Source organism: Branchiostoma belcheri, unplaced genomic scaffold (assembly GCF_001625305.1).
Source record: "Branchiostoma belcheri isolate BF01 breed outbred unplaced genomic scaffold, Haploidv18h27 scaffold97, whole genome shotgun sequence".
NCBI lineage: Eukaryota > Metazoa > Chordata > Leptocardii > Amphioxiformes > Branchiostomatidae > Branchiostoma > Branchiostoma belcheri.
In genome coordinates this window covers 178,369-204,615 of record NW_017804653.1, presented here as the reverse complement: position 1 = coordinate 204,615, position 26,247 = coordinate 178,369, and the positions used below count along the sequence as shown (strand labels likewise).

Sequence of the window (26,247 nt, the reverse complement as noted above, 5' to 3'; positions counted from 1 at the left end):
CTCATTTTTGTGTCAATATCCCTGTTTCCTTTCTCTAATACATTTGTCCAATTGTTCATCAAACTTCAATATTTTACGATTTCAAAATCTATATTGCACAACGAATTACTTTACAAGAAACTATACACTGTGGTATAGAAATGAACAAAATCCTGTTAGTAGCAAATGCATGATAAGTTCGTAATTTTACGTATAACGATGAAAACATTAAAGCAAAGGAATGTTACTGGTTTACAATTATGATTTTCTCAGATTCTTGAACACTCTTTCACAAATTCCATCATCTGCATAAAAATCATTTTGTATTTCATCTGCTTATGACGATCATAGGTAAATATGATGACGTCATACTCAACTGCCCTCTTTGAGGACCATGACCCCGCGCATGCGCAGGTGAATCATTTCACTTACAGCAAGGACTAAGCTCGTTAGTTTTAACACAAAGCGTTGCCACAAAATTGGCATTATTTCTTCTCTCTGTAAGAACATACAGTTTTGAAGTATAATATCTGCTAATACACTAGTTTTACGTCAATAGAAACGCGCGCCTTCTAGTGTCTTGGTGATGAATTGCAGACATGGCAGACCGGACTTCAACTTGCCACTCTTTCTCTACTTCTGTAAAAATCACATAAAAACAAAACAACAAATAAGGTCATTGTATAAATACAGTTGATACATTTGTATATTTAGGAATATTCCATACATTTGAAACTACATGAAAATACTTGAAACTACATGAAAATAGCTCTATGATCTTGTATCACATATTAAAGAAGAAACTGCCACTGCTGTAGCTAACATAGCAATGAGCCATTGTATTTTGAATTGCAACACAGGTTGTTGGCAGTCACGTGACTATCAAGTAGATATTGTCCGCCATATTGGGTGGTTGAAACTTTTGGGTCTCATTCGGGAGATCACGAATATGCAAATGAGTTCCCCGTAGTTAAATTAGATAGCTGTTATCGCTATTCTTGTAACGTTGCAAGCCATGTATTGATAGTGTTATAACTGTCGTTCGTGTCTGGAGTTTCAGTTTACAGCATGTTTGTTGACGTTGGAACGTTTGCAATGGAACTTACGTTGGAAAAGGGAATCGGTGGCCGTGGCGCCCCCTTGCAGGACAGCCTGGTTTTGCAGACGGGTTTCCAGAGGCATTCGTCACTGCGCACAACATAAGATAAACATGTATCACATACTGAGTAAGGAAACAAACAAACAAGATAAAATGATAGATCTGTTCAGCATGCGATATTTCTACACAGATATAGCATTTAATCGTTTCATTGTGTGTATGTGACATTCAAAATGGCATTTGGCGTAAATTTGATATTGGGTTTGGGAATTAGGCCTCAAAATAATAATATACAAATAATAATATACATACGCCAATGTACCACGAAAGGCTAGTTTTGCTATCAATTGCTGTATGTAAGCTGACTTGAAGCCGATTCAGCGCCCATATCTATGATCTTGTTTACAACATACCAACTTGACAACTAAACATAACTTGGGGCATATGGTAAGTATGGTGCGCCGTACCCGGGGCTAGTGTTACTGTCAGCTCCGTATGGTTTACCGAATGTGGGGCTAGTGTTACTGTGGATAACAATACTTACTGTCCTTGGATGTCCTGGCAGATTCGGGCCATCTCACATTCCCGCCGCTTTTCACATTGCGCCTTCGGCCCCAGCTCAATGCCTGTCGTAAACAAGATCGTGTTACTTCACTATGGGCAGCCGGGATAGAGGGACGGAGGGAAAGGAATGAGGGAGGAAGTAAGGCTGAGGGGACAGAAGAACGAAAGGAATTGATATATAAACGGTATGCAAAAGCTTGGATCTTCTTCAAGTAAAGCTGTTTTTTTAGCTTGACAAGAGGTTTGGTAGTGTTTCTTTGTGGTTTAACAGCATACCTCGGGTTGATTGCCATGGCATATATTTGTTTAACAATATTATAATAATGGCCGCATCGAATGAGTACTAGTAGGTTGGCTTTAGAGCCAGATAACGGCTTCACTTGGTACTGCAGCGGAACTGCATATCCAGGACATCCTGACGAATTGCTGAGTATATGTATGTCAATTAATTTTTCTCCAACATTTCTGGCAACCATTTCACATTTCTCTCTCGTCCGTACGTTCCGGGCATGTTCCTGAATGTCCATCATGAGTTAGGAATGTGAGGAAACTGACCACGGGCACGCGTTTGTCATAACTTCATTTCACTTTCACTTGCCGTTAACTAGCTAGCACAGCTGACTGGGTATCAAACTTCCAGCTTAAATTTCATTAAACATCGGGCCTATGGCTACGTCTACAGGCTATTGAAACCTCATTGCTACAGGACAGCTCTTCGGCTCTAGTGCCTCATGCTCCCGATGAAATTTTGGCAAAGTCCCCTAAGAAAATTTTTAGCATACAGGACTTGAAATTGAATTCAAGCAGGCAAAATCACCTGGGTTAGAGGGAAACAAACAAGAAATTCGATTAACGGTACAGAAAAACGTTTAGAATGAAAACTCTAAAAAAAAGTTGAACGGCTCTCAGTGGCCAATGTGAGTATCGAACCCGGGACCTCTTGGTTCCGAGTCCAACGCCAATGTGCAGATGTTGTCACACGGGCGCACCAAGTCCGTAGTGTGTTTTTGGCACTCCACCGAATAGGTGGGAAGTCGTGTGAAGTGCCTTTCCCAAGGGCACAACGTCGGGCCACGGTGAGTATTGAACCCGGGACCTCTCGGTTCCGAGTCCAACGCTCTAACCGTTGCGTCACCGACGCCACAATGAAAACTCTGGCATCACAGATACCGATGTCATCACTTTTGAAAACCACTGGGCCCTAATAGTCTCCAGCGTGGTTCAAATTCCGAGCATCTTAACAACGTAAGCACCCGTCAGCTGTTTTCCCTCGACCCTCGCTAAGTCGCTTGTTTTTAGAGCGACTTGTTTTCGCCGTCGCCCGAGTTTGCAATTCTTCGCAAAATACGCCCCATCGCTTATGTTTGAGATCTTTGGCGTTAGCGGCTTGTGGTCTCTTAACACGCTAAAAAATGAGACTTCAAGGGATACCGCAAGCGAGCAGCTTTACAGTGTTACGAGAAGAATTATGTGAACCGCTAGTTGAGTTTACAGACAGTTGGGGGTAGCCTGTGATCGTTAGCTTGTGGTAAAGAATGTCATGTCAACACGAATCTGACCTTGGGAATGTTGGTGACTTTGCTGAAATTGACGCAAAGCTTCAAATGAGGTCATTGACTGATAAGAAAGTATTAGCTTTGCAAAATGAAAGAGAGAGAAAATTTCTACAAATTTTTAAATCGAAAAAGAGCATTGTCATTTTTTTAAACATAAGTGGATTTTGAGTTTGTACTCGATTTTTGACCAGCCTGATACAGAAATTATGGAGTAATACGGACATAGCCATCTTTTAAACTACGAAATAACATTGCTTACATATATGCCTTGCCTGTGCCCGAAAATAGTTTCATCAGGTTGGAAGAGTATAGGATATAATTAAGGGTTTTCTTTTACACAACCAAATATTCCTACCTTGCTTACGTTTCAGATATGCCTGTGATTTTCCTTGCTTTACTACTAGTATTTTCTTTTCTTACTGTTTGTCGAATCCCTCAGTAACTTTGGTTCGAGGCCACAGGAAACGGACATAGACAAGACAGTAAAGGACAGATCCTTCAGACGAGGCCTTTTTCAAATGAGACGATTGCTATCAGCGTGTTTTTGAGGCTGTTAAACTAACAAATGTCAGAGGAACGATTCAAAGTGACATGCTGTCAACCCACAGGACATTTCTCTCCAAGCAGAGGTTTGGGTTTGGTCTTATTTTTGGCGTGTTTTTAGGCTTTTTAAATTTTTTTTCACTGAAATGCTTTTACGCCAACCCAACAAAAACAATCCAGTGCAAAAAAGAAACCCCGATAAAAAAGCCTAAAAACACGCCAAAAATAACTGACCAAAACCCAAACCTCTGCTTGGAGAGTAACTAGACATGCTAAGCGTGATGACAGGTCAGAGTGACCAGTGGTCGTGATTGTGCAACCTCAGATTCGACGGTTCTGGTTCAAACCAGTATATCCAGTCATCTGTGAGCATGTGGTGCTTCTTTCTCCCCATTTTCAACTCCAGTATCATACTTTTACTGATATCCATATTCATATTACTGATATTCATATTCTATAATACAATGGAAAGAAACGTAGAATATAGATATATTCCTTGAACAGATACCACTGTCTTTAAACTATTGCTGCCTATAGGTTAAAATTTCATCGTAAAACTCAAAATTTGACACACGTACTGAGTACCAAATGAAAATATAGTAGCTGTATGATATAACACAATTTGAGTATCAATTTGAATTACTCAAGGAGACGTCAGTTTTAAAGAGAAGGCACAAGAAAGGGCGTCTTAAAAGAATAAGACAGCTGTGGAATAACAGATAGCAGGCTCACAAAATTTATGGGAGTTGAGCTAGAGGGTTACCGCAAGCATGTGTTCTACTTACCCTTGCCACATGCCATGCTTTGGCCGGCCAACAAGAGCACACAGCACGCCACCACGAGTACGGTCTTCATCGCTGGCACTGGGAATGTGGGATTGCGAGAGTTCGATCTTCTGAAGACTGAGGAATGACTAGAAGTTTTCTCCAAGCTCCGGCCGCACTTATAACAAGTTTCGTCGACGTATTTTCCCATCATGTGCTACTTTCAAGTTTCGATTGCGAAAGTTCTATTCCACGGAAGAAGGAAGGAAGTAAAAATCAAGATGCACTAGATACGGATGACAGTCTCTTCCCTTCTGGATGTAGAAATCGGAACAAACAAGTTATTTATACGGGGAAATTCGTGCTGACTTGCATGTTGCCCATGCCTTGGGATAGGAAGGCCGCCCAGGCCACACCCCCAGCACGCCCGACCGTCAGCCAATCAGAGAGCGGCGTGAGAGGGGTGTGGCATCAGGGATTGCAGCATCCCTGGGCAATCCCATTCGACACGTGGGGGTGACGTGTAATTCATTACTCCCTGGTTACTATATATTCTTTTATAGCCTGGAAATAAAATAATATTTTAGACGGTATAGATATTTGATCTTTAACATATTGAAACATAGGAAGGCTTTTGTTGAACAAGAATTGTATAAAGATTACATCATTTTTTTCTATTTCGTAACGCAGCTATTGCGAAATTGTTTGGAGTAATTCCAGTGAACATTCCAGTATATTCGACCACACGCATTTTCAGTTTCATGTGGTTGCGCAACAGGAAAAAAATCTGAGGTCATTTACCATTCAAGCTTAACTTCTTTTTCGGTGGTTGAGGCCAAATCTTAAGATTCTGTCTTCGAAGTTCCCCAGCTTTCTCACGACTTCTTGCCCTTGAACCGAGAACCTCCTTGTTTGAACCGACAACTTTGAGAAGCGGCTCACATGTGTCTACCATACCATGTGGTTTCTACAAAGGCACCGTTAGTAACTGACGGTTACTTTCAAAAATTTGAAACCTACTGGTTTTTGCTGAGTCACGCTATGCTACACGTTCTTACTGTGACCTTTTCAACTCTAGTCGGAACTTTCACAGACTACAGTTGGCTTGGGGAGTTTTCCGGGCTATTTCTGGCAAAGGGGTGAAAATGTGTATTTGTAGAGTTGGCCAAAATCAAGGCAATGTTACATCATGAAAGTCATGTGAATGTGTCAAAGGCGATTGCGTTAACATCTACTGTAAGCATGAAATTCGGGGCAAAGTCGGGTCAGACCACAAAAAGTACAGTATGCTCTCTCTCATTCCCTCATTTCTCCCGTCCCTTCATCCCCCTCTCTCTCTTTCCCTTTTTCTGTCTATTAAACTTTGTCTTATTCGATGTTACTCTGAATGAACTTGGGGATTAATCTTAAGATTTAACGCCGAAACGCACACAAACGTGATCTCTCTCTTTCTCTTTTTCTCCCCCCCCCCTCCACTCTCACACACACACACACACACACACACACACACACACACACACACTCACTCACTCACAAACACACACAGACACACTCACAATCACACGTACATACACAGATAGATAGACAGACAGAGACATAGATATTTTCTTTCATTTTCACTTTCCAAGGGCTAAACCACTTCCATATAAGAAAGAAAGGCGTCCATTTTAAGCAAAAATCTTTTGTCCGACCCCCGCAGCCTATTCCAATGGACCCGTCCAACATGCGATCTTCATGTGCGTGTGTCATGATCAGTCTGTTCTCCCTAGCCTCTACCAGGCTTCGGGAGGAGGCTGAAAAAGTAGCCTAGAAATTGTCCAAATAGGCAGAATTCATGACAGGGGAGTTGGTCCGCTATAGAGTCCATATTGCCGCAAAATGTCATCTCTAGCGGACCAACTCTCCTAGCATGTTATCTCTCTGTTTGGCCAATTTCTACTCCTTCCAGCCGCCTCCCGAAGCCTGGTAGAGGCTAGTTTCTCCTGGCTTCCATCAACCTTGATACACGGACATGTTTTTCCCGCGGTTTGTGGGCCAGGCGAGAACTTGGTGCTCTATATTTGTCACCTTCGCCTGGATACCGCAGAAATGTGGTGCGGGTTGGACGGTAGGGGGCAGAAGTGATGATAATGGCTCGGGTGGAGGAATCTCAGGCATGCCTGGTAGTTGGCACACGTCACGCGATAGTCGTCAAACATGTACCAAAGCTTTGATATAGAACTATCGTACACTTACTCTCTCCAAGCAGAGGTTGAAGGCGGGAGATCGTTTGTTTTTTATATATGGCCCGTTTTTTTGGTTGTTTTTTTTGTGGTGGTAGCGACAAAAAAAACGGACCATAAATAAAAAGCAAACGATCTTCCACCATCAACGTCTGCTTGGAGAGTAGTAAAACATGTACGAAAGCTTTTATAATATAGAACTATCGTAGAGTATCAGAGTACAGTAGGGGCATCCTCGCTACATACATGTAGCACTAGCTGACATACTACTAGTATTTTATGACGGCGCAAATTGCTATGTTATAGAATGTGCCAACTGATAGATGAAAAAGAATGTGTTACAACTTGGAACGAATCTAAAACATATATTAAACCAAATCAAAACCTCTTGTATTTAACCTTCTTGATTAAACATATACATTCTACACTGAAATTACTAACCTATATTGTCTTGTATTGCCTATACAAGCCAATATTATATCACTGATGCTTTTTTAATGTTTGAGCACACACTTTTAGATAGTCTTACAAAATGATCATTTTGTAGTGTTTTCTATTGTGAGTATACACAGTACAAGGTTGATATAGTAACTATCCTATAGTAACTTATTTGTGGATGTATCTTTTTTCTTCAAACCGCTCAAGCGATTTTTATGCTTCCTTGTATCAAAGAACAGGTTTTGGCAACTGAGCAAGAAGATGTCAAAAATGAAATATGTTTCCCTTCCCCTTGTTTTCTGCGTAGATCGTGAAACTGTAGTCACACTTGGCAAACTTATCCAAAAGATAAACCTTATCTTTCTTCTCTAAACAATAACTGTCGATTCATCGTATGACTCTGCAATTGTCAGTGAAGGAACGCGTATAGAAATGCATAATGAAACTTAAGAAAGAGAATTGGAGTCCAGGCATAAAACTTAAAAGGCATCAAGTTGATTTCAGGACTGTACTGGAATAAAAAATATTCTGGATGAGGAAATTTGTCTGATATTGGCATGTACTGTCATTTCTTAGTACATTTTCGTCATCATTTCATAATTGTAACGTCAAAAATAGCCCCAAGGCAGTACGTAAGGCGCCTCTTTATATCTGTATATATCATAGATAGCTAGAACCAGCCTACGATACAAAACCAAACACATATCAGTATGCTGTGGGATAGGACTGATTCAGTGACCGAAAAATTGAATTTGAAAGTACAGTTTTGTCGCCCTAAAACTGCATTGGCAATGCGCTTGAGTGACACTCTGTGTTTTTGATAGCCCTCGTTTGTATAAACGTTTATAAACGCTAGAAAAATTGCTGGGTCAGGAATTTTTTCGCTGCAGGTCAACAAGTTGTTTTTCAGCTCGTGAGAGGGGATCTATAATTACGAGGTATAGGGTGATGTGGCGTGATCTGAAAGTTGATCCCCGTATTTTTCCCCCATGTGGCGAGCAGAGGCCGACCTCGTGCGGTACCGAGCACATGTACATAGTCACCCTAGGTGCCAAACTAGTATCGGGCCGTTAGCCGTTTTCCTTCGGCAGCTAAGAGCCATTCGCCCGCCTATCTAAATTACCGCCACGGTGGGGTTGAGCCCAGGAGAATTTGTCCGGCCCTAGAACTAGACAAATTCTCCTGGGCTCAACTCCTCCGTGGCGGTAATTTAGACAGGCGGGGGAAGGGCTCTTGGCTGCCGAAGGAAACGGCTAACGGCACGATACTAGTTTGGCACCCAGGGTAGTACAATTATGCATGGTCGGCACGCAGAAAATAGCCGGCCCGCGCGGGTTCTCGTAGCACGTCGGCAATACCCGTAATGTATTGGACGTACTATGGAGTTAAAAGACACATGGAATTTGTTGTTTTTTCTACCTCCATGGACGTACCAAGTACTATATATAAAGGCCGCAGCATGTAAATTTTATGGATGACATCCTCCGCAGACTCCAAATCTAATGCGAGCGGGCGAAAAAAAACAAGGCGCACCCTGCTACCCACGTAATAGTCACATGATTTAGAAAGGTGCAGTTATACCTGTAGCTGTTGACTTGTAATACTAGTATATGCTGAAATTATCAAATCAAAAGTAACTTGTCAACCTTTATTTTCCACCATCAACCAAATACAGAAAGAGATGTAATGTGCATTCTGTGACAAAATTAGGTACACGGATGGATCGGATATCCATGGAGTGATGTGACTTGACTTGACTTGACTTGTAATCTGACTTCAGAATAAAGCATTTGGAGCGGCATCTTGCGAAGCACTTTAAAACTACATCTGAAAATAGCAGGAAGCATCTTAGTTGCCTAGTTTGCTACAACTTTACAAAGTTAGTCTAAGGCGGTGATTTTTCTATTGCACGTGCTAGTTTTACTTAGTTATAATATAACCGCGATAAAGAAAGTGGCAATTGTGTTGATGGATTTTGTGCTCTTCCTGTTGACGTCACTGCCTCGATCACGTGATCTACTTCATCATGGCGTACGCTGATTGGAGGAGGCAGAGTATGATGACGTAATAGGTAGGTTTGGCCAAGATGGCGCTGCTCGCTGAAGGATTAAAAAAGAACAATTCTTAGTCCGTTATGTTTTCATTTTCGTAGTCGAAATGCATAGTTTTATGTATTTCAATGGTAGTGCATCTTAGAAGTTATCAGATACTGTCGTTGTTTATTAATTTAGCAAAGACAGTGTCTGTTTCAAACGTTTGTTGGAGGATCAAAAATGAATCTTCCATTTAACCTTGTTGTGAGTTGGTGAAGGTTAGACATTTACCTTGCATGAGTTGTGCTGACTGAATGTTCATCCAATACGTCACTTTCTGCTCTGCAACAGTGGCCCTATCAGACGTAAAATTGATGTTATCAGAATGATCCAAGCACGGTCATTTACGTTCATTGATGTAGGAGAACCCTAATTTACATAATAAAATTTGCATAACGAAATTTGCATAATTAAGGCTATCTGACTTGCTTACACGAACTGCACGTTGCCGACGCCTGTAGAAGGAGCGTTCCAGGTCAGAGTGATGTTCTGCTTCTGGCCAGCGTTGGAATGAGTCATGCTACTGTCGGCAGTTGTACACTCAGTAGTCTTGGTGTCTGCCGGAGCGTTGGAGAAGGTACCGACGGGTGTGGTAGACCCAGGTCGGCGGGCCTGGAGCAGGAACCCTCGGAACTGCGGCCCCACGATCTGAACTGTACCGTAACAAAGATACAACATATTATTAGACATATTATGAAGGAATGCGGACTGTGCCAGGTTCATAGTATGTTGTCATGGTAACGGATTAGCTTGTCCACTACGTTACCCAGAGTCCTCTATTTTTCCCACCATGCAATGGGATCCGTGACAAGGATGCTACACATTTTTTTTATACAGGATACAGTGGCAAGCATACCTGCCACCGACATTTTTTAAAATCAAACCCAGGTGAAATCACGAACTCTCACTACTACAGGGCAAGAAGCCAAGTCCACTGATTGCCACGCATTTTATGTTATTGTATTAGTAAGGAATAAAGACGGCATTGCCCACCTGTAAACTGTTGCTGTTTCAAATACAATAACAACATGAAGGTAACAAAAATAACAAGATATTCGACCCTTATCCTATCTACGTCTATTGTGACTTCAACAAGGCCTTCCTTTTGGAAATCAGCAACAGCAAGAATGGCGTCTGATGCAGAAATACAATAGCAATGACTTGTAATGCCTAACCGACTCTACACCGAGAGTAAAGGCACTGATACCACTGTAAACGAACAATTTTGCTACAAATAGTATCGTTTCAGTAGCGAACGTAAAACACAGCAAAGTCCCATTTTCTTTCCTAAATTTAGCCCCCGTGAACATAAATGAATTTACAGTATCTGTAAAGTCATGCTCTTGAAGTCCCCTCATTAATTTGCATATGAAAAGCGCTGCTCTGCAAGATTACGCGATTGCCTTGAGGGTAAATGTTTCAAATTCTAATATTGATAATTAAGGGACGATTTCGACATGATATGTCTTTGAACGGTGTCTTGGACGGTGTCTTGACAGTGATGTGGCTAAAGATCGGCTCAGCTCTACATTAGACAAAAGCGTTTGAGAGAAATCTATCTGGGTGACTTGTTGTTATGTTGGTAAATGGATTACATCTGTTGCTACCAACAGTGCGTGTGTTAAAAGCGTGTGGGGCTCATCCAACCTTATCGCCGCTTTTCTTTAACAGAAAGACTACTTACGCAAACAATGGCACTGGGATTACTTGAGTCTACCTCTGTGATTTACCTGTTAAGTCACGCTGGCCTAGCCGAATATGCCCTGCCGAACTCGCCCCAGTCATGGTTGGGAGTAGGTCGGGAGAGAGGTCGGCTGTGGCTCAAGGCTAGTGTTCCCGAGGTCGGCTACTGTTTGGCTGCACCAGCCGATAATGTTTCAAAATGTTTGGATTCGGGCGTGGTTTGGCCATTGTTGGCTGGTCGTTTGCTGTGTTCGGTGCGTGTCAAATTTGATTAAAAGTCGACTAGGTTCGTCGTGAAAGGTGGCCAGACTGCTCCCAAACCTCAGCAAACCTTGTTCGTTGTTGGTCGGGGGAAGGTTCTGAATGTGTGACAATTCAAGGACTTTATCTATACGGATGTGACGGATCGTATTAACGCGTAAAAGTATATGCACGAATTCCGTCCCGTTTACAAAACTAAACCTACCTAAATGAAATTCACGATCTTTACGAATATGTATTCTAGTTTTCCAAAGAGGGTATTGTAAAATTTCACAATTTCACATTAGCATATTACAATCATCGCTATCCAAATTACTGATAAAACGCCGTAATTCGTAAAAAAAAACGCCCGGCGCCATTGCAAGATTATAATCTCTCACCTGACACGGTCCTCCCCGGGGTGTACTCGTCCCCCACCACGATGGAGTACGGGCTGGTGGAGTTTTGCGGGTTCACCGCGACGCCGCCGTTCAGATGCCCGGGCCGCATGGTGACACAGGCCGGGGCTGGGGCTCCGGTCCCGTAGCCATCGCTGACCGAGAAAAAAGCGACGGCAAGGACGAACCACACGGAGATACCAAGCTTGCCTTCCGCCATTTTTGTTTGTTCTCCTGAAGTTCTTAATATAATAAACGCACCCTGCGCCCCACGTAATAGTCACATGATTCAAGGAAGGTGCTGTTATACCTGTTGGCTTGTAACGCTGTAAACTAGTATATGCTGAAATTATCATAACAAAAGTAACTTGTCAACCTTTATTTTCCACCATCAACCAAATAAAGAAAAAGATGCAATATGCATTCTGTGAAAAAATTGAGTACACGGTTGGAGTGATGTGACTTGACTTGACTTGTAATCTGACTTCACAGTAAAGCATTTGGAGCGGCATCTAGCGAAATACTTTAAAACTACATCTGAAAATACTAGTAGCAGGAAGCAAGGAATACTTATAAGATATACTTTTATCTTAAAGTTGTCTAGTTCTGCTACAACTTTCAATCCTCGAAGGTCGTATTAAAAAGTTAGTCTAAGGCGGTGATATTTCTATTGCATGTCCTAGTTTTATTTAGTTATAAACGTGATAAAGAAAGTGGCAATTCTGTTGATGGATTTTGTGTTCTTCATGTGACGTCATCGCCTCGGTCACGTGATCTACTTCATCACGGCGTACGCTGATTGGAGGAGGCAGAGCATGATGACGTAGTAGGTAGGTTTGGCCAAGATGGCGCTGCTCGCTGTAGGACAAAAAAAAAATCAATTTTGAGTCCGTTATGTTTTCATTTCTGTAGTCAAAATGCATAGTTTTATGTATTTGAATGGTATTATATCTTGGAAATGATCCGATACTGTCGTTGTTTATTAATTTAGTAAAGACAATGCCTGTTTAAAACGTTTCTTGGAGGATCAAAAATGAATCTTCCATTTAACCTTGTATGAGAGTTGGTGAAGGTTAGACATTTACCTTGCATAAGTTGTGCTGACTGAATGTTCATCCAATACGTCACTTTCTGCTCTGCAACAGTTGCCCTATCAGACGTAAAATGGACGTTATCATTGATCCAAGCACGATCATTCATTGATGAAGCAGAATCCTAATTTGAATAATGTAATTTGCATAGTGTAATTTGCATAATGTAACTTGCATAATTCAGGATATCTGATTTGCTTACACGAACTGCACGTTGCCAACGCCAGTAGAAGGAGCGTTCCAAGTCAGAGTGATGTTCTGCTTGGCATTGGTGTTGGCGTGAGTCATGCTGTTGTCGGTAGTGGTGCACGTTGTTGTCTTGGTGTCTGCCGGAGCGTTGGAGAAGGTACCGACGGGTGTGGTGGACCCAGGTCGGCGGGCCTGGAGCAGGAACCCTCGGAACACCGGCCCCACGATCTGAACTGTACCGTAACAAAGATGGCAATGGTTTGGCTTGGCCACAATACGTTACCCAGAGTTCATTTTCGTACATTTGCATCCTTGAAATTTTTTCGTCTTAACCAGTTTAACAACGTTATCAATTTATCAAAAAGGGAGAATAATTGACCACGGGGAGTTTAGCCAACGTATGTTTTCTTTTCATACGTCACTTCCTTACTGACTTTCCATTTCCTGCCGTTCGAGAAACAGGTGCGGACCGGATGTTACCTGTAGGGTGTCTGCAAGTCATGCCTCGTCACCAGTTACTGATTTGCATCTGAAAAGCGCTGCAGTGGGCGTTTTACTTACTGTAAATAGGCTCAAGATCGACTAAAAAAATTCCACTTTCCCAACCGCCAAGCTCTACTTTAATCTGATAGTCAGACAAACAGGTACCATCAGAGTGCCTTGTCATCGCTGTCTTGATACATGGATTATATATCTATTGTTACCTCCCGTGTGTGTATCTTAATGTTGTTGTGCCTTGGGCACGACTTCGAAGAAAACCGGCTGTTCAGTCAACCTTAACGCCCGCTGTCTTTAGGGAGGGCCTGCAAGCCCGTAATCAGGTCGTTTTAGACTTCCTAATTCGTAGGCAAAAATCAACGTAATTCGTAATTGGACATTAGCCGCAAATCGTAAAGTCGTAATCAGCGACTTTAACGTAATTCGTAATAGGCGGCGAAAATTTTGCGTAATTCGTAATCACTACCACCCCCCCCCCTTGCAGGCCCTCTTTAGGAAGGAGTAAGTACGTTAACAATGGCGTCCTCACCTGGTCACTTGATTCTATCGATATACAGTACCTGTCGTGCGGGAATGTGGACGTGCCAAGTGTATATATGTTGACACAAATTTACCCACCACAGTCTTAATAATAAAGGAAAATTCATAAACTCTACGGTGGCTAAACTCCCCTGGCAAATTATTCTCCCTATTTTCAGTTTGCTAAATTTTACTGCGGATTTTGAACCCGGGTTGTTACTCTGGTAGACACAATGTGTGTGCGTGCGTGTGTTTTTGTTCCACTCGAGAAGTTACTAACTTTAAACATTCACAATTCTAAACAATCAACATACAACTTTACAAGGGCCCTTGTGATTTTTACAGTTGCTAGTGCTGATCAAACGCTGGAATGTGTAAAAAAAACTCCCGGCGCCATTGTAAGATTATAATCCCTCACCTGACACGGTTCTCCCCGGGGTGTACTTGTCCCCCACCACGATGGAGTACGGGCTCGGGGAACTTTGCGGAGTTACGCTAACGTTGCCGTTCATATGGCCGGGCCGCATGGTGACACAGGCCCCGGCAGGGGCTCCGCTCCCGAACCCATCGCAGCCCGAGAAAAAAGCGACGGCAAGGACGAACCACACGGAGACAACAAGTTTGCGTGCCGCCATTTTCTGTTCTACTGAAGTTCTGACTGACACACCCTGCGTCCGTTTGAATACGTAATAGTCACATGATGTAGGAAGATGTAGTTATACCTGTTTGATAGCTAATTTGAGACCGCCCGAAGTTATGCATATTGAGCCGATGCCCGCCGGGGATGTGACCCCGACAGGGCTCTGGAGTCTGCGGGGCACCGGTTGTCACAATTAAAAGTTTCCTTCAATGGCATTTTCTTTAAGATTTTGTCACCCTCTGGGTACCTGGCCAGAGGGTGTAAATAAACAAATAGATAGATAAATAAACAAATAAACCTGGCAGATGCCCTGATACTAGTAATGGTGGGGTCGTGTGGCGTAGCGGCAAGGTGCTCGACTCGGAACCAAGAGGTCCCGGGTTCGAGTCCTGAAATAAGTATTGTATTGTCCCCTGTGTTGGTGGCGGCATTAATATAAGGCCATGTTGATTTGATTATATGGATGACATCCTCCGGGAGCCCCAAAACTGATGCGCGCGTGCGAATAGAAAAAAAGTTTTGCAAAAAAAAAGTTCTTTCCATTATGAAATCTACGTGGTCATGAGGGTTGAGCAAATGGCACAGAATATGGTTTGGCGGATAATCTAGTCTTCAAGTTCATTTCTTTACAATTTCGTCCTTTTTAGTTTGATTTTGGCATTCTATGACATTGGTATAGTTTTTATTAATTTTTTTTGTAACTTACGGTATATTTTTGCTAATTTTGCAACTGTTTTGTACGATTTACAGTATGGTTGAAAACTTTTTTTTTTGGAAACGGCCGAAAATTCATGCGCGCGCGGATGTCATCCATATAATCAAATCAACATTGCCTAAGTTGAAAATACTTGCGTGTGCCGTCACCACGTCTTGTGATTACATGTTGGAATATAAAAAAAATGTCTTATATTTACGTCGCGCATTTGATACACCTTTATTCTGTGCATCTGGTCTGTGACGTAACAAATGTGTCCCGGTGGACCGCCGGCAACCGGAGGGGTGCCTCTCGGTGTCCTTACGGTTAGGCCACGGCGTCTTTTTGTCAGTGGGGCCCGGATACAATTTAAGTCAGAACTAATTCTTCTCGGGTCCCCACCGGGCCCCAAACATAACCCGGTAGCCGCAGGGTGTCCCGCGGGACCACGTAGGGGTCACGCCCGAAACTTGAGTGCCAAAAAACAGCCCGGGAACTACCCGGCAGGGCCTTTTTTTAATTAGGACCAAGCATTACCCAATACTTCGTCACTTGAGTGTTCGAGGTTTTTTTTTATATATATATTACTTGCGCTATGTTGGAATGACAGGTTGTCTATTTGATACAAACTATACTTATTTTGACGTCAAAGAAAAAACCTCTAATGTCTAAAGTAAATGTATAGAGTCTATAGATATATTTATGTTTGGCTTGTAACTTATCAAAAGAGCACACGTGGCATTACGTTTGGTATGTCAGTTTTCGTGCAACATTATTTATTTATTATTTTTAATTACAGAACATGTACCTAAACAGAGCGCCCTCATGCATAGCAAGTGGTACTGCAAGTATGCAGATGCCAAAATATGCGACAACAGTATAAAACAAATAATCAAATAATGTTTCTGTAGCTTGGTATAAAATAATTTGTGCTGTGCGAAACCTATCAATGTTCCATCCCCTCTGTGCATGTGTCCATGACTATTTCATTGTATTGGGACTCACGTGACAATGACGTAAGTACTGTCCGCCATGTTGTATGGTTACACCAAGTAGTTGCCATGTATATTTGAATTTGCATATGGTTAACCCAAGTAGTTGCCATGTATATTTGAATTTGCATACATGTATATGTAATTACACTCATATGATACACATGAAAATGTGTAGGTCTGACTCCTTCATTTTAAAAATCCAACATGGCCGCTGTGACGTCACGTTTTAACAATATCCCCAAATATGGACTTCCTAATGCTTGAATTACGTTATGCATACATACACTACCAACGTTTGGCTCTATCTAAAGGCAAAAACTATCGTGTGGAACAAAACTACAATCTTGGTGACTGGTGACAATCTTCACTTCAAGAAAAGTGCCGCTTGCAGAAGGCAGAGAGCCATGATGAGGTAAAAAGTCGGCTTGGCGAAGCTGGCTCCACTGGTCGTACCTTAGGAACGTTAAACACACAAACATATGGGTGAGTGACCGTCCACCAGCGACATCTGCCGATTTCTATGAAAAGTGCAGACTTCCTAACAGGTGGTTTTGAAGCTGACATTTTACGTTTAGCAAATACTCCACTCTTTCAACATGTTATAACAGTGTCATAGGAATTTTTCTACATCTTTTGTGACTATAGAAAATAGTTGTATTACACTTAAGGTTATTATGTTTACCGAAGGAAAACATTGTTTTTGCTCCGTTTCTTCTTCCGTTCCAAACAATGACCTGGTCAATAACCTGAACCAAACCGTCTGGCACCATGGTAACTGGTGTTGGGTTCACATAATGTTGCAATTTTATGGTAGGAGGGATTGAAACTCCTGTCACCATATATGTGAATGCATTTGAGTAAGAATTAACAGAGCAGGCCATATGCGAAAGTAAACATTATGCATTTGCTTTGCAAATGTTACCTGTCTAGTTCTATACTACATCTCAAAGTCTATGACGTAACAACGTACCTTGTGCCACCTGTGCTGACGTAACGTCCATCCAATACTTCACCTTCATCTCAGCGACGGTGGCACTAAAATGAAGAATGAGAAATTTAAACATTGATCAACATTAAAACTATTGCTAAGATCTCTTCTGACTAATAAAACAATACTGCTTTTGACACGTGTATATATGTAGTATTGTGCTATTATGCTACATTTTGGCTGTAATGATCAACTTTTTCGGTAGAGATCTAGTCTATAACTTGGCGCAAATGCGTTCGTTTAAGTCGATTTAATAATATATACTATCGTTGTTTTTTGATAGAAATAGAAAACGTTGTATGTTGTTGTCATTAGGCCATGTCATGTTGATTTGATTATACGGATGGCATATAATCAAATCAAAGAACCCCAAAACTGATGCAAGCGTGCGAATAAAAAAGTTTTGCAAAAAAAAAAGTTGCTTTCATCATGAAATTTACGTGGTCATGAAGGTTGAACAAATGGCACAGAGTATGGTATGGCGAATTCGAATAATCTTCTCTTCAAATTCATTTCTTTACATTTTCGTCTTTTTCGTTTGATTTTAGCATTCTACGACATTGGTATTGTTTTCTAATCTTTTTTTGTTGCAACTTACGGTATATATTTGCTTATTTTGCAACTGTTTTGTACGATTTACAGTGTGGTTGAAAACTTTTTTTAAAATTGGAAACTGCCGAAAATTCATGCGCGCGTGGATGTCATCCATTGAATCAAATCAACATGGCCTTAACACGTAAGTGTATATATACAAGGCGTCTTACACAAACTGCACATTGCCGACGCCAGTAGAGGGAGCGTTCCAGGTCAGAGTGATGTTCTGCTTCTGTCCAGGGCTTGCATGAGTCATGCTACTGTCGGCAGTGGTACACTCAGTAGTCTGGGTGTCTGCCGGAGCGTTGGAGAAGGTACCGACGGGTGTGGTGGACCCAGGTCGGCGGGCCTGGAGCAGGAACCCTCGGAACACCGGCCCCACGATCTGAACTGTATCGGGGAGGAGTAGCAGTGTTAGGCGCAGTTTATGCAAGTCATATAGTGATATTCTTTGTCTCAGAATTTCCATCGATACTGTTGTGGTTTTCAGTTTTTTTATGCTGCCCGAAGGACTGACTGCAGGACTATAACCACATACGTATATACGCAGGACACAGGCATGGCCGTTACACATATAAAGGAGGCTTCTTAGCGAGCAACCCCTTTCTTTATTTGTAAAAGAATAACACTAGTCTAAAATCTAAGAGTGTCCCCCATGTTGGAACCACTTTTGAAGTTCAAACAAAAACAGTACCACGAAGTTGCTAGACTGTTTACAAAATGCGATGTTAGAATGCCTTTTATGCTAAGCGCTTACACTACCCTGGGTGCCATGACTAGTATCGGGCCGTGAGCCGTTTTTTTTCGGCAGCTAAGAGCCCTTCGCCCGCTTACTAGTATCTAAACTACCGCTACGGAGGAGTTGAGCCCGAGGGGAGTTTGACCGGAGGGTAAACTTATACTGTTACAGCGCCTACATAAACAGCCGAGTCACGATTTCGTAAGAAATATCCCGTGTCACGCCTGAACTTTGTACCGTTACTCGTCACGATTATTACATAATCCTCCTTTGAACCAATATTTACACACACCGGCGTGTGCTGGGTACGGGTTCGTTCTGTTGTGGTGCAGAGCGGCAACGGGCGATGACTTAACAAAATCTTACAGAGCTTGAAATTACTCTCCAAGCAGTAGTGGTTCAGATTTTTGGTTATTTTTTGGCTTGTTTTTAGGCTTTTTTTCGGGGTTTCTGTTTTTTTTGCAGTGAAATTTTTTTCACCCAACAATACAAAAAAGAAACCCCGGTAAAAAAAGCCTGAAAACGCGCCAAAAATAACTCAAGACCCAAACCTCTGTTTGGAGAATACTTGAAATCACCACAACAAGGCTGTATATTGTCTTAGGTATTTTAGCGTTTCCAAAACCCTTATACACAAGAGTATAGGTAGAAAGCGTTTCATGTTCCTCTTACATAACCTAACATGTTTTTCTGACATAAATGTAGACGAAAAGCACAATCACGTAACAAGCGGCCTTCCATTTTTTTTGTTGCCACGGACAAAAAACCCTAAAATCAACTATTTCTCAACACAAAATCAGTTGAAATCAAAGAAAACATGATATTCTACATGTACATATACCTGAACAGGGTTTACATTGTTGTTGAGAGAGAAACATCGTCAGCTTACCTGAGAAGGTAGAACCTGGAGTGTACTTGTCCCCCTCCACTACGATAGAATACGGGCTAGCGGACGTCTGCGGTACAACGGCGGCGGTAGCGTTGAACATATGCCCGGGATGCATGGTCACACAAGCCGTGTCGGGTGCACCGGTCCCGTACGCATCACAGACGGCAAAAAACGCCAAAAAGACGCAAGCACAGAGCACAACGTTGTTGACCGCCATTTTGTCCTGACAGAACTAATACGTAAGGACACGCCTTTAGTTTATTTGCTCGAAAACGGGCCGAGGTCACGTGGGTCGTAAACGTTGATTGCTTTGCTGATTAGTGTTGTTTACTGTTGCTCAGACAAGTGATAATTAGTGCTGTACATGTTTACTGTCGCTCTAGACTACATTATCTAAAATGCCCAAAAGGGCCTGCCTAAGCTAAATTCAAAGTTCCCTTCCCTCGATATGCGTTCCGATACTATTTATGACTAAGTGATGTACCTTCAGGTTGTCAGCTTGCAATACAGATTTTTACAGGGAGGTGGCGCCCTTGCGTAGCGTACACAAGAATACACAGCATTGGAAATGCAGGGATAAGGCTGTGAGTGTTGTTTCAGCACCAGGGACAGGTCTGTTTAAGTGGTATGTATTGTCCCAGGCACAACTTATGTTGTTTTTGCAACATCTTTTTGGACACCCCAATAGCTGTACATGTCAGATAGAGCTTAAACTGTTTGTGTGCTTTTGTGTGAATGCTGTAGGTGATTTGCTTGCAATGTATAAGTGCTGAGCAGATCTGTTTTGTGTTGTTTGGTTTTCCTCAAAATCCACTGCTTTAATTTGGGCGGGAACAAAACATTACGTCATAACCTGAGCGGATTTTGATTGGCTGCCTTCAATTTTAGTTGGCTGCGGTGACGGCAGCCAAACGACACTCAGTCAAAACTCAGCCAAACGACACTCAAGTCAAAATTGGCGCCAAATTGTGTCAAAAAACGGGTATTTTGACACGATTTGGCTCCAGTGGAAGCGCCGACATACACGGACAACCGTTGTAAGTATTTATCTGCCCAGTTCCTGGTAGGTATCGTTCCGGTCTTTGAATTTTTTACGCATTTTGTTTGATTTGAATCTATCGTCTAAGCTGTGACCTTGAAATGGGGGTGGGGAGGGGGGCTGGAAACTTTGTTTACATGGTGAATATAGAGTGCATGATGTTAAGAATGCTAACGTTAGGTATACCTTTGTATTAATGAAGCATTGTCTATCTGGTTCAACAATACACCATTATTAGAACATACAATATACACAGAAAAGTAGTATATGCATTATACACACAAAAAAGCATTTTATTTCCAAATACTTGGTGTTACTACATGTACCAAATAAGTTAGAGAGAAACTTTGCATGCACTTCAACACAGAACAGAATGTTCGTATGTATCATAATTCATGCATTTTTTTTATTGTACATTTGTACGAAAATGATCTCAAGCAAGCGTCCACTACGTGCAGTAAATATATATTATACACACACAAGTTCCTTTTTTAATGTTCCCAATTACTTGGGGATACTACATGTACTACAACACCTTATGGACAGAATATTCTTGTATATCTTTCAGTTAATATCTGTTATTCTTTGAAAACTACAGTTGTACAAAAAATCACCTAAGAATACATCGAGTCTTTAGGGCCTTTTGTTGACAGTAGACCAATCCTGGCTGTCAATTCAATTTAGATTTTCAACCAATGAGAGGCTGGCTACATGTCCGTCAAATTTTGTCCTTTTTGTACTGAAAAAATACATTCTCCAATACATTCTTCAATATCCTGTCTACACTACATATAGTCACTCAAATAAGGCTGAGAAGTCAAATCAGAGCACTAGGCCAGCATGCTATACGCCGTTGAGATGAGGCTGAAAACGATGACGTAGCAAGTTGCCTTGATGGCGACTCCACCTAAAACAGATCAATAAAGACACATGTAGTTTAGCCTTCTCAAAAGCGACACCTATCGCTTCGAATACAAACTGTTGTGTCTTCTGCCTGTCTAAGCAATGCGGCATAATGGGAAATACAAGTATGATAAACTATGAAATTACCGGCTATTTCCGCTGAGGCGAGGTTCATCCAGTATGTATCGTGATCCTGGGCGACAGTGGCACTGAAACATAAAAGTAGATACTATCAAGGCAATGTACAAATAGTTGTAGGCTGATGAAAATATGATTATTTTGACATGGTCGGTGGGGATGTCACACAATGCATCGGCGAGCGCAGTGATCTACGTCACATCCGTTCATTTTCGTCATATCCGGTACCTTCCAGACATTTACGGTTATCTGATGTACTTACACGAACTGCACGTTTCCAACACCAGGACTCGGAGCGGTCCAAGTCAGAGTGATGTTCTCCTTGGCTTCGGTGTTGTCATGAGTCATGCTACTGTCGGCAGTGGTGCACGTTGTTGTCTTGGTGTTGTTCGGTGCGTTGGAGAAGGTACCGACGGGTGTGGTCATCCCAGGTCGGCGGGCCTGGAGCAGGAACCCTCGGAACACCGGCCCCATGATCTGAACTGCAGAGGGCATCTTATGTTAACCTTGTCCTGTTGACATTTTTTACACAATATTTTGAAATAATTTCCTGTCTTGATTAGGTCATAGACCCCCGACTTTTTTTGCCCTGCGGTGGCATAGTTCAGCAGTTTCGCTGCGGTGTGATGCGTTGCACGAGAAATACCCCCAAAGTTGTACCTATACAGGGTGCTGTATAAGTTATAGATAGTACTGTATGTGCAAAACAACAATTGTTGGGCTCCGCAGGACAAGGGCTGAGCACCCAACGTGTATAAACAATTCACAGGTGTACGGTTTAAGCTTCCCATTTAAGGTAAGCAATCAGGCATGACATCTATGATTGCAAGAAAAAAAGAGCCCTCTTTAAGGCGTGAATAAACACAACAATGACACGCAGCCAATCGTGAAACATGTACTGGCTGAGGTGAAAAAAAAACATGACTACGACACGCTTAGTCAATGCGATTGTGTTTTCATGAGACACAATACAAACATAAAATCATTTACATGCACCAGCGCACACAAACACACATCAGCATAACAGTCTAAAGTAGACACAGCACAGACTAGACAGTATGTGTATCTAAAGCAACGTTTCGCTGCTGATCGTCTAGAAAGACTCAGCAGTGTCAGTTCTTTTGTTCTCTTGACATTGATACATGGGGAAACGTAAAACGAAGCTCGGCGTTCTCTTCTCAAGACTCAATTTGGTTTGTGGCGACCGGATTTTTTCAAATGTATCATCCTAACCGTCGGTTTTATATACGTGTCTTATCCAGAACAGTTCCTAACTAATTCTATGTCTGAATTACCGGGGTTAGGCTCAGGATCAGGCACAGTTCTGGATAGTCACTACGTGTGGTCGTGTGGCGTAGCGGCAGCGCGATCGACTTGGAACCAAGAGATCCCGGGTTCGATTCCTGATCTTGTACCCTTGGAAAAGGCACTTTACACGAATTTCCTCGCGTAACTCAACTAAAAAAAAGTATTGTCTTGTCCTGTACTCGTCCTCTGCGTTGATGACGGCATAAAATAAGTTGATATAACTTGAGTGTGCCGTCACCATGTCTATTCATAAAATGTTGGAATATGAAAAAGAAAGGCATGATTCTATGCGCGGACTATTAAAAAACGTACCTAAAATCCGTTCTAAATAAAGCACTGCTCTGGACGCTACGAGACTGCATATGATCGTGCGCCCCCGCAAAAAGTCTCCATCCATGGACGAGGTACCTTACCTGTGACAGTCCCACCGGCCTGGTAGCTGGTAGCTCCCGCTTGGATGGAGTAGGGACTGGTCGATGTTTGAGCGGACAGGGACACGCTATTATTGGTGGCGTCCACATGTCCCGGCTGAATGGTTGTACAGGCTCCGGCCGGAGCCCCCGACCCAAAACCCTCACATCCCACAAAAAGCCCGACGGCGAGGAAGAACGCAGTCCCCACAACCTGTAGCGCAGCCATTTTGTATCCCACCTTCTCGCTTGAGACGTGTGTTTCCAATGGTAACCGCAAAACTTGTTGACAAGTGCTTTTGTTAACGTTGTCAATGGTGCAGTCAGTGTCAGCACACAAATCTATGGATGATTGATAACCATTCCATTCACTACGTTAAGGTCTATCCGACTTACATAACATTCTGGAAACTTAAGAACCTAAGCAATGGCCTTGCACCGAGGGAGAACAGAGTACATAGTGGGAAACACTCGCCTATCTAGGTGTGGCTGGTCGCTAAATGCATTGGCAAAATAGTGACTGTTTTAGTTACATGTACTAAACAAAGATTTAAACCAAGTTGAACATAAATATGTTGAACTTACATACGTCAGAGTGAAGTTGAGCAATGTGCGTTACAATGAAAACTATATGGGGAATGTTGTGGCTATCACTATAACTACGTAGAAAACAAAAGCCATTGTTAGTTTTATTTGATTTAGATATGTTTTCACGAACCAAGTGTAGCATTTAATTATTGTCCTATCAAAAGTGGTCTATAGAAAACCGCAGGCTACATCAAGAATACACCACAATGATCACATTGCTATGTCTAAGTGTGTGTCTGCGTATGTATATAGAGTATTTATATCTTATACACCATGCAAATGATCTATTCTTAAGTTACATTTTTATGACCTTCAGGGTAATTTGAGCGCGAAACCCTGATTTTTAACGGTTTTCGTTGGATGTTTGGTCAACGTTGCATGAGAATTTTTGCCTGTTGCAGACGATATCTTTTCCAATACAATATTTGAAAATTATAGAGGGGATGTCCCCCTTATACAGGTAAATACGACCTTAATTATATGAGACCATCCCTCGAAGTGCTATGCACAATGCATTACGTGTTTAACGCAGTACATTCTGCCGACGTACTGGTACCACGTGCAATTTTTTAAGGAAGGGGGGGTAAAAGAATTCTAACACGTGCTTACATATACGTTGAAAGTTGTTGTGGAAAAAGAAACACATCAATGATTTTAAATGGTCTGTTTGTAGGTATAAGCAGATGCTGTGAAAAAGTAAACACTACTTATTCAATACGTCGCTTTGTCCTCCTTTGGTTCATGTAAACAAACACGTCGCCCTGTTGATCCACAACTACCCGCAATGTGGCGCTCTCGTTTCTTTGCTGTAGCCGTATCATGCAGAACGTCAGGGCATCCAGTGCAGTTTTTAGGGTTTAGAACCCCGATTTTTCAAAGCCAATATTCCAGTCATTTACCAGTCATGGAGCAAAATTTCTGACGGAAAATGGTTACTGGAAGGGCCCTGGGCTGATTTTTAGGGTACCACCCAGAAAATAAAGGACTCATCTTGGTCTTGTTTCTGCAGTTTTAAATGCCCAATGTATGATATGCTGATTAAATGTGCTAATGTGAAGCAGTATGTGTCAATATCACAAAGATTGCCTTATTCAGAATAGTTCCAAGTTTGCTGCCCTAAAATCGCATTGGATGTCTTTTACAAGCACACTAGCTTACTAGCTTATAGTGCTTCAGCTGCGGAATCACCGTTGTATTAGTGAGTCTTTCCTATATTGAATGATAAAGAATTTAATACTTTTGGCTATATCTCTGGATAACTCTAGTAAGCGTGCATTCCAATACAAGCACTCTTAAAGTTTTAAGACTAAATCCAGTATTTTGTTGATAAAACTGGTTTATGTGATAAGCCTGGAGCCTTAAAGCCTGGAGCACAATCATCAAGCTACCGCCTTTCGGCGTAACACACCAGCTTCTGTATATGTATAGCCGGTATAACCGCCTTTCGGCGTAACACACCAGCTTCTGTATATGTATAGCCGGTATAACCGCCTTTCGGCGTAACACACCAGCTTGTGCATAAATGCAATGTAAAACTGTATTGCACGCACAGAATGATAATCCAACTTGTACTTGAACTTCAACAAGGCAAAAATCAAGGCTTTCTGTTCATTACCGATATTGACATGTGTAATTAGTGCTTGTCTGTAATGGTTTGTTTACTTCGTGCCTTTGCGCGCGGTAGAATCAAATGTAGTTTATTAAATCACCTCACGAAGTATGCACATATTTTCAAATGCAAGAATGTAGCGCGTGTAGTCAACATCTTTCAAGATATAGAACTGTTTTAATGATATACCACACAAACATGCATGGTAACAAAATAATATCCGTTGATTTCAAACAAAAACAATCTACATGTACGCTTTAGAGACCAACTAAAGATCACATAGAGACTAACTACTACCCTAACAATCGTTATTTAAGGACAACTTGAAAAACATGTTTATTATAAGAAGTGATATGAACTTATCAATCTGGATTACTTTTTAATGCGATGTACCATCTAACAGATATTATAAAACATTTTGATCTAGTATTAGTCGTTTTGTAAAGTGTAATTTACAAAGGCCTGCTGACTTAATTAAGACTTAAAAATCCATACATATTATTGTGCTGGATTAAGAATATATTGCAGTATATGCAATATATGACAATGTGTTGACAATAGATGCTTTGATAAACATGAGTTTCTCATTTTGTAAACCGGGAATATCAACAAATAATGTTGGCCTAGTCTTATAAAAATATCAATAATCTTTTTATAATGTATATTGAAGCGATGATAGCACAACTGAGAAATTATGTTGTACTAAGACATATCTTCGGTAACAGCAATTACAAATTTACAGATTAAAACTACCCAAATTCTTTTGGGTGTGGTTTTTTCTTTTATATGTGAAGTACAAGTTATTATATCATATGCATGAATACAAAAATACAGCGT

The 26,247-nt window shown here is 41.6% G+C and overlaps 5 protein-coding genes across 5 annotated transcripts; all 5 read right to left on the bottom strand.

Moving 5' to 3' along the window:
• Positions 1-428: 428 nt before the first annotated feature.
• Positions 429-4,837, bottom strand: LOC109461929. Its single transcript, XM_019758412.1, has 4 exons — positions 4,527-4,837; positions 1,623-1,704; positions 1,086-1,167; positions 429-618 (listed from the first exon to the last, which is right to left on the bottom strand). Exons 1-4 carry the CDS (start codon positions 4,717-4,719, stop codon positions 613-615), a joined length of 363 nt encoding a protein of 120 aa, XP_019613971.1. The 5' UTR covers positions 4,720-4,837; the 3' UTR covers positions 429-612.
• A 4,206-nt stretch (positions 4,838-9,043) lies between these two features.
• Positions 9,044-11,816, bottom strand: LOC109461903 (putative defense protein 3). The gene is made up of 4 exons (XM_019758380.1): positions 11,583-11,816; positions 9,692-9,911; positions 9,490-9,554; positions 9,044-9,264 (listed from the first exon to the last, which is right to left on the bottom strand). The coding sequence occupies exons 1-4, from the start codon at positions 11,797-11,799 to the stop codon at positions 9,182-9,184; spliced, it is 585 nt and encodes a 194-aa protein (XP_019613939.1). The 5' UTR covers positions 11,800-11,816; the 3' UTR covers positions 9,044-9,181.
• Positions 11,817-11,943: 127 nt separating this feature from the next.
• Positions 11,944-14,554, bottom strand: LOC109461902 (putative defense protein 3). Its single transcript, XM_019758379.1, has 4 exons — positions 14,295-14,554; positions 12,873-13,092; positions 12,665-12,729; positions 11,944-12,437 (listed from the first exon to the last, which is right to left on the bottom strand). Exons 1-4 carry the CDS (start codon positions 14,509-14,511, stop codon positions 12,355-12,357), a joined length of 585 nt encoding a protein of 194 aa, XP_019613938.1. The 5' UTR covers positions 14,512-14,554; the 3' UTR covers positions 11,944-12,354.
• A 1,411-nt stretch (positions 14,555-15,965) lies between these two features.
• LOC109461901 (putative defense protein 3) lies at positions 15,966-19,668 on the bottom strand. The gene is made up of 4 exons (XM_019758378.1): positions 19,416-19,668; positions 17,958-18,177; positions 17,176-17,240; positions 15,966-16,658 (listed from the first exon to the last, which is right to left on the bottom strand). Exons 1-4 carry the CDS (start codon positions 19,630-19,632, stop codon positions 16,570-16,572), a joined length of 591 nt encoding a protein of 196 aa, XP_019613937.1. The 5' UTR covers positions 19,633-19,668; the 3' UTR covers positions 15,966-16,569.
• Positions 19,669-20,850: 1,182 nt separating this feature from the next.
• Positions 20,851-23,844, bottom strand: LOC109461904 (putative defense protein 3). The gene is made up of 4 exons (XM_019758381.1): positions 23,217-23,844; positions 21,758-21,977; positions 21,505-21,566; positions 20,851-21,361 (listed from the first exon to the last, which is right to left on the bottom strand). Exons 1-4 carry the CDS (start codon positions 23,440-23,442, stop codon positions 21,285-21,287), a joined length of 585 nt encoding a protein of 194 aa, XP_019613940.1. The 5' UTR covers positions 23,443-23,844; the 3' UTR covers positions 20,851-21,284.
• Between the last annotated feature and the right edge of the window lie 2,403 nt (positions 23,845-26,247).

Coding starts and splice junctions, on each gene's coding strand:
- LOC109461929 (XM_019758412.1), bottom strand. CDS start 4,719: ATGATGGGAAAATACGTCGACGAAACTTGTTATAAGTGCGGCCGGAGC. Junction 1,705..4,526: donor AAGCATGGCATGTGGCAAGG/GTAAGTAGAACA, acceptor TGTTTACGACAG/GCATTGAGCTGGGGCCGAAG. Junction 1,168..1,622: donor TGCCAGGACATCCAAGGACA/GTAAGTATTGTT, acceptor TGTTGTGCGCAG/TGACGAATGCCTCTGGAAAC.
- LOC109461903 (XM_019758380.1), bottom strand. CDS start 11,799: ATGGCGGAAGGCAAGCTTGGTATCTCCGTGTGGTTCGTCCTTGCCGTC. Junction 9,912..11,582: donor CCCGGGGAGGACCGTGTCAG/GTGAGAGATTAT, acceptor GTTACGGTACAG/TTCAGATCGTGGGGCCGCAG. Junction 9,555..9,691: donor GTCGGCAACGTGCAGTTCGT/GTAAGCAAGTCA, acceptor TACGTCTGATAG/GGCCACTGTTGCAGAGCAGA.
- LOC109461902 (XM_019758379.1), bottom strand. CDS start 14,511: ATGGCGGCACGCAAACTTGTTGTCTCCGTGTGGTTCGTCCTTGCCGTC. Junction 12,730..12,872: donor GTTGGCAACGTGCAGTTCGT/GTAAGCAAATCA, acceptor TACGTCTGATAG/GGCAACTGTTGCAGAGCAGA. Junction 12,438..12,664: donor GTCAGCACAACTTATGCAAG/GTAAATGTCTAA, acceptor TTTGTCCTACAG/CGAGCAGCGCCATCTTGGCC.
- LOC109461901 (XM_019758378.1), bottom strand. CDS start 19,632: ATGGCGGTCAACAACGTTGTGCTCTGTGCTTGCGTCTTTTTGGCGTTT. Junction 18,178..19,415: donor TCCAGGTTCTACCTTCTCAG/GTAAGCTGACGA, acceptor TCCCCGATACAG/TTCAGATCGTGGGGCCGGTG. Junction 17,241..17,957: donor GTCGGCAATGTGCAGTTTGT/GTAAGACGCCTT, acceptor TCTTCATTTTAG/TGCCACCGTCGCTGAGATGA.
- LOC109461904 (XM_019758381.1), bottom strand. CDS start 23,442: ATGGCTGCGCTACAGGTTGTGGGGACTGCGTTCTTCCTCGCCGTCGGG. Junction 21,567..21,757: donor GTTGGAAACGTGCAGTTCGT/GTAAGTACATCA, acceptor TTTATGTTTCAG/TGCCACTGTCGCCCAGGATC. Junction 21,362..21,504: donor CGCCTCAGCGGAAATAGCCG/GTAATTTCATAG, acceptor GATCTGTTTTAG/GTGGAGTCGCCATCAAGGCA.